Source organism: Salvia hispanica, chromosome 5 (genome assembly GCF_023119035.1).
Source record: "Salvia hispanica cultivar TCC Black 2014 chromosome 5, UniMelb_Shisp_WGS_1.0, whole genome shotgun sequence".
Taxonomy (NCBI): domain Eukaryota; kingdom Viridiplantae; phylum Streptophyta; class Magnoliopsida; order Lamiales; family Lamiaceae; genus Salvia; species Salvia hispanica.
The window spans coordinates 31,317,265-31,324,662 of NC_062969.1; the positions used below are offsets into that span (position 1 = coordinate 31,317,265).

The 7,398-nt window shown below is 41.1% G+C and overlaps 1 protein-coding gene across 1 annotated transcript; it reads left to right on the plus strand.

The window, feature by feature from the left end:
- The first annotated feature begins 891 nt into the window (after positions 1-891).
- Positions 892-2,329, plus strand: LOC125189836 (xyloglucan galactosyltransferase XLT2-like). The gene has a single exon (XM_048087065.1). It carries the CDS (start codon positions 1,001-1,003, stop codon positions 2,327-2,329), a length of 1,329 nt encoding a protein of 442 aa, XP_047943022.1. The 5' UTR covers positions 892-1,000.
- The last annotated feature ends 5,069 nt before the right edge of the window (positions 2,330-7,398 follow it).

The following is a 7,398-nucleotide window of genomic DNA, read 5'->3' on the forward strand; positions in this document are numbered from 1 at the left end:
TTGTTCCATTCAAAATGTCTAATTTGTATATTTGAAATAAAACAAGAGATATTATTTAGACTTAAATAAAAAGTAATATTCCATTTGTTCCCATTAAATGTTCCATATCTGACTGATATGAGTTTAACGAAATTGTTTAACTTTGTGAAGGAAAGTGAATTAAAAAAGTTCGTGGATTGTATTAATTTTATAAATAAAATGTGACTGATATAAGTTGGTGGAATATGAAATTCATCTATTAAAAATAATAAAATTGAAATAGGATATATATTAAGAACTGGTAAAATAAGGAATTATGAGATATTTAATGGGGAATGGTACGGGTGGCAAATCGTGCGTGTTGTGTCGATATCATGTCGACACGATAACAACAAACACGAACACGACCTGTTAAGAAAACTCTAAACACGAACACGAACACGACCCGCTACCCTCAGACACGAACACGACACGAACCACTTCGGGTCAACACGACACGATAACAACACATATATAACACGACACAATAACGACACATATTAATATTATTTCTTAACGTGTAACACGAACACGACACTATACTAATACTAAGTGCTCCATTAGACTAAATCTAATTTAAATTTAAAATAAATAAATAATAATAATATTATAATATTATTTTTTAACGTGTAACACGAACACGACACGAAATTTTCGTGCCGTTATCGTGTCGACACGATAAGGACACGAACCCAATAAGCTTTGACACATATCCATTAATTTCGTGTCGGTTCGTATTGTGTTATCGTGTCGTGCCAAAAATTACCAGCTCTAGAGACAGGGGGAGTAATATTTTTTCAAGTTAAACATCACCTTCTACCATATATTGAAAAAATGGGTGGGCGCCTGATATTACTGTTGACCATGGCATTATTTCATACTACTATTATTTCTACTAATTTGGACCTCCTAATCTCAACTACATATTTGAACATGCATAAAAAGTTGTTACATCCCTTACTCGCCGGAGCTCCACACCAAGATGAAATCACCCAATTTCCTTAATTTTTGGCAAGCTTGTTTTTTATTCTCCATTTCTTTTCTATTGATCCCAATTCTCATCATCTCCATCGCCCGCATTTCATCACCCTCTTTCCTTTACAACGCCGCCGTCGACGAATGCCCCTTGGGGAGAGTCTACGCCTACAATCTCCCCTCCATCTTCAACCACGACTTGCTTCTACGCAATTGCACCGACCTCCACCCCTCTATCTGGCAATGCGGCATTTCCCCCAACCACGGCTTCGGCCGCCCCGCCACCGAGCTCTGCCGCATCCTGCCCGAAAACACCCGCAAATCCTGGTTCCGCACCAACCAATTCGCCCTCGAGTTACTATTCCACCGCCGCGTCCTGCGCCACAGGTGCAGAACGCGGAGGCCGGAATCAGCCTCCGCATTCTATATCCCGTTCTACGCAGGACTCGCGGTGGGGAACCACCTCTGGACCAACGACACCGCCCAGCAGATGCTGCGGTGGGTCCAGTCTCAGAGCCATTGGATGAAATCTAACGGTTCAAATCATTTCATTACAATAGGCCGCATTACCTGGCTGGCCGACCCAGTTGGAAACTGGGGCTCCGCACTCCTCAACATGCCCGAGATGTCCCACGTGACCCGCCTCATCATCGAGAAGGCTACTTGGGACGACCACGACGTCGGAGTGCCCTACCCGACCGGGTTCCACCCCGAGACCGGGCAGGCCCTAAAAAATTGGCAACAATTTTTGCGTGGCTACAATCGCTCCAGCCTCTTCGCATTCGCCGGGGCGACGCGCCAGTCCAGCGGCCGCGTCGACTTCCGGGGGCTCCTGCTGAGTTACTGCGCCAACGAAACGGCGTCGTGTCAGGCGGTCGATTGCGCGGCTGCGAAGTGTTCCGCGGACTATACGGTGATATTGGAGGCTTTTTTGGGGGCGGAGTTTTGCTTGCAGCCGGCCGGGGATAGCTCGACGAGGCGGTCGGTTTTTGACTGCATGGTTGCCGGTTCGGTCCCGGTTTTTTTCTGGAACTCGACGGCGTACGAGCAGTACAAGTGGTTCTTGCCGGGCGAACCGGAGAGCTACTCGGTTTACATAAACCATGAGGAAGTGAGAAACCGGAGTTATGTGATAGAGCAAGTTTTGAGGAGGTATAGCAAAGAGGAGATTAGGGAAAAGAGAGAGAAAGTGATTGAGACAATTCCTAGGATAATATATGGACGTAGAGGATCATTAGGATTTAAGGATGCTTTTGATATTGCTTTTGATGGAGTCTTACAGAGGATTAAGACAGAAAAAGAAGGATTGAATATAAATAAAAAGAATGAAGCGTAGAAAATTAACACTCAATAGTATGTTGAACAAAACACTCGACTTGATAATTTAACTATCTGCTGATTTAATTTATCTTATCTTTTTTCTTTTTTTCTTTTTTAAAAACCCATACGGTGGAGAGAGTAGTAGGCCCCTCGTCCCCTGTATTACAAGGAATTATAAAGACGATCCTTAAAATGGATTGTCCCACAAACTTATAAAGGGAGAAATAATTAGCCCAAAATTGGCCAAAACAACTTACAATGCACAAGATAAGAGTATGCCGAGGCGGTGGTCCAAACATGGCGTTTTGTCTATATTATTGAAAGACATATTTACCTATTATCTATTTTCACTAACTCATTAAATTCATATTTCACTAACTTTATCATTCATTTTCTTTATGAAGTCAAATATTTTTAAGATATATGCCGAGTCGATGTCAAAATGTGTCTTTAAATGGCAGGTGGAAGTAGGGGTGAGCAAAAAACCCGGAATATCCGAACTGATGCAAACCGAAAATTTAAAATTTGGTTCGGTTTTTCGGTTCGATTCGGTTCAATTTTAGAATTTAGTTTCTCCAAGTAGACAACAAAATCTAGTTAAATTTCAGTTTAATCATGAGTTTGTATTGTTTTAGTTTGGCACAATCGCTTAATTACCTAAATAGTGTTTGTAATATATTAAGATATTAGCTATAATAATTAAATAAAATCAGCCTTCACTTAATAAATGCTGACAAAGAATATAAATTCTAGTTCCAGAAGCTATGATGCTTGTTTTCCGGCTTTTCGTATGATATCGGTTTTTCAAGTTCGGTTTAGTTCGGTTTTTCAAGTTCGGTTTTCGGTTTTCGATTTTTCGATTTTTCGGTTCAGTTCAATTTCAATTTTAGCCTAAATTTGGTTTTTCGGGTTGGGTTGGGTTGGGTTTGGACAAAAAATCGAACCAAAACTCGAATGCTCACCCCAAGGTGGAAGGAGTGTTATACTCCCTCCGTCCATAGAAAATAGTCACATTTATGGACAAAATGGGTTTTAATGAAAAATTGGTAAAGTAAGAGAGAAGCAAGAAAAAGTAGGTAATGTATGGGAGAGAAGAAAAAATGAGTAAAGTATGAAAGAGAAACTTTTTAGTTTTAGAAATGAGACTATTTTTTGTGGACAACTCACTATATCAAAATGAGACTATTTTTTCGTGAACGAAGGAAGTGTTAAATAATTTTGGGTAGTTTTCAAATCTTACTGAAAGCATGTGTTGTTGAAATAGCTATCTACTGTCTAAGAGCATCTCCAATGGTCGGCTAGCGACCGGCTAGCCGATTTTTCGCGCTGGCCGATCGGCTAGCCGAACCATTGGAGGCGGCCAGCGTGAAATCGGCGAGCGAACCGGCGTGGGCTGGCCGATCGGCTAGCCGCCATTGTGGCGTACTCGATCGGCCAGCCGCCGATTTTTGTTTTTTTTTTTTTTTTTTTAAAAAAAAAACCTATTAAACGTGATTTTCGTTTCATTTTCATTTGCACCACTTGTTTTAACGAGTTTTCTCTCTCTAACTTTCTGTACAAGAGCATCATCGAGCGATGAGTAACGCGGGTGGTAGCGGTGGTGGTAGTGGTGGGGATGCCGAGGAGTACGAACGGAGGATGAACGAGGCTATGAATGCCTACATGAACCGCGAGATGGAGCGGTACATGCGTATGGTGGAACAGCAGGCGATACCTCGCCCTCCACGGGTTATCCACCGCCGATTGATCGGGATCACGCCGCTACACATCAGCGGCTGTACGACGACTACTTTTCGTAGAACCCGCGGTTTCCCGCCAACTTGTTCCGGCGGCGTTTTAGAATGCGCAGGGAGTTGTTTATGCGCATCGTTGGCGCATTAGAGCGTCGATATCTGTGTTTCCGCTTTAGGCACGATGCGGCCGGCAGACCCGGCCACACCCTATTCAAAAGTGCACGGCGGCAATCGGGCAGTTGGCCTACGGAGGCGCGGTAGACATGTGGGATGAGTACCTCCACATCGGTGAGTCGACGGCCCTGGAATGTCTGAAGGATTTCTGTGGGGGCGTGATAAGTGTTTTCGGTGAGCAGTACCTTCGAAGCCCTACTCCCGAAGATTGTCAGAATTTGATGCAGATGCACGGGGAGAAGCATGGGTTCCCCGGGATGTTAGGCAGCATAGATTGTATGCATTGGGAGTGGAAGAACTGTTCGACTGGCTGGAAGGGGGCCTACACGACCGGCTACAAGTCAAAGAATCCCACGATAATCCTCGAGGCCGTAGCTGATTACCGGCTGTGGATCTGGCATGCGTATTTTGGGGTAGCCGGGTCGAATAACGACCTCAACGTCCTGAACTCGTCTCCCCTCTTCAACGAGAAGTGCCAGGGCGTCGGTCCAGCCGTCTCATTTGTGGCCAACGGCAACCGGCATGATATGGGCTACTACTTGGCGGATGGGATATACCCTCGGTGGCCGATCTTTGTGAAGACGATCAGGCAAACAAGTGATGAAAAGAAGGCCTACTTTGCGGAACGACAGGAGTCGGCGCGCAAGGACGTGGAGCGCGCATTTGGTGTGCTCCAGTCTCGATGGGCGGCAATTAAGGGTCCAACGCGTTTGTGGGATGTCGGATGCGTTTCCCAGATAATGCACAACATGATCGTCGAAGACGAAGGCGTACAACCGACTAGTTGGGCCAATGACGATGAAGCCGGTCCAAGCCACGGAACGGCCACCCCTAGCGTACGACGTGGGGTACCTCTCGATGAAGCCGGCCGCCTCAAGGAATTTGCCGACATGCGCCAAGTGGATGCTCATATTCAACTCCAAAAGGATATAATTGAAGAGTTGTGGGCACGGAGGATTGCACGGCGAAAGTTTTTTTTTATATTATGTACCTTTTTTAATGTAATTTTTTTTTACCTATGTACCTTTTTTAAATGCAATTAATGAACTTTCCCGTATATGTCTCGTAAATTTAATTCCGTAATTTAATCGTAATTTTAATTCCGTAAATGTAGTATTTTTTGAATTATTTTTATTGCGGCCGGCCTATGGCTTGCCTAAATCTGATGTGGCAGGTGGGATTTTTAAGTGCTGCTGACGTGGCAGGGGGAGAAACTGCTGGCCGATTTCTGGCCGAAGTACCATTGGAGATGCTCTAACAACATTGTATTATTTTAAAAATATATTATTACAAACTATTATACATTAGAAATAGAAAAATTAAAAAATTATTTATTAAAATTAGTCTATAACGACTAATTAAAGTATTTGAATATTTATTACAAATAAAAAAACATATCAACAATATAGACATAAGAACGTATACATTTCAATTAGAAACACTATCACCAAGAAATAGAAAGTTTTATTATAATTATTTATTTTTTACCAAAATTATTGTTAAAATGCTGAATCAGTTGTCAAAGCAGAAAAAGATATCTAATAATTTTATCTAGGGGTGGCGAAATAGATTACCCGCGGGTACCGTACCCGATTTTAATCAAATTTGTTGTCCCAATATCGCCCCGCGACATACCGGGATTACCCGATACTCATGTCGGGTATTCCGTACCCGACATTGCGGGTACCTTTACCCGACCCAAAATCTAATAAAAATTTTGAAAACCATAATAACCGTCAATATTCCCTAATTTACTTTATTAATATCGATGGTAAACTTTGAATAGATTGAGAATAAAAGTGAATGGACACTCTATAACTAGTTTCGATGAGTTTACATCAATTGTATGTTCGTTGAAATACAAAAATGTTTCAAAAGAACTCTTAGATTATATAAAGTACTCCCACTGTTCTGTCTTAATAGAGGCATTTCATTACCTTCACTCATTTTGAAAAAATAATAATATAAATACTCTTCCCTACATTATTATCTCTCCTACTTTATTTTTACTCCATTCTAACTATTTATTTTTAATTTTGCAAAATGAGTGTGTATATGGCTATTATTATTTAACTATATTTTTTTCCTCCACTTTAACTATATGAAACGCCTCTATTAATATAGAACGGAAGGAGTATTAAAAGATGGTATATAGTAATAATAAAGGGTATTATCGGGTCCAACGGGTATACCCACGCGGGTAATGGTATACCCGCTATCCGCAAAACTTTAAAACACACTACCCGATCCCGCCCTGTTTTCCGTTATCGTGGGGTAGTGGGTACCCGATACCCAGCGAGTAGCGGGTCGAGATAGAAATTACCCATTACCTGTTGGGGTTTGTATACTAAAAGATGCTTCGAGCGTACATGCCTTTGTACAGTCAGCTTGTGCATGTATACGAGAAACGCCACGTCCACTTGTTTACCTAATTATGAGAATAAATAATATAATATAATGGTTTATTATTGAAATATGATAAACAAGTCTAAGGCTTTTTACTAAGAAGGTCAAGTAGGAAAATTCGATGAATCTCCTCATGAGTTTTTCAGTAGGGGACTTGGCCAGATCTAGTAAGAAGAAAAACGTATTCACAACCTAGATAGGCTTTGGCTACCTATTGGTACGGTTGCGATGTTTGTGATAATTCTCTCTTACCTAAGAAGAGATTAGTAACACCGGTGTGGTAAAGCACTGAAAGGATCTAATCCGAAATGTATTCTTTATTGCTATCTACTGAAAGAATATATTTCAGAAAGTTTAGTATTTTCTAGTCTATGATATTAATATCAATATTGTTTATTCAATCAAACGCCACTTTGACTTATCAATGTGAGAGTTTGTACGTAACTCAAGTTCATGATATCTTGGGTGGTAGTAATTGAATAACATGAAGGTATTTGGAATATTATTTCATAGAATTCGCGTGTCCAGTGTGGTATAATTAAATCCCTAAGGGGTGATCCCCAAGAGGTGTTTGAAAAAGGAATTTATTATTCAGAAAACTGCGCAGTTGGAATTTATTCCACGAATAATAAATAATGTTTCAAACTAGAAAAACTCTTTGGAGAATTAATTTAATTCTAGTCACATAGCAGACAAAAGAATTAAATTGACGGATCAAGATAATCTTAAACGCGGGAAATATTATAAAATAAAATGGACCCAAGTTATTTGT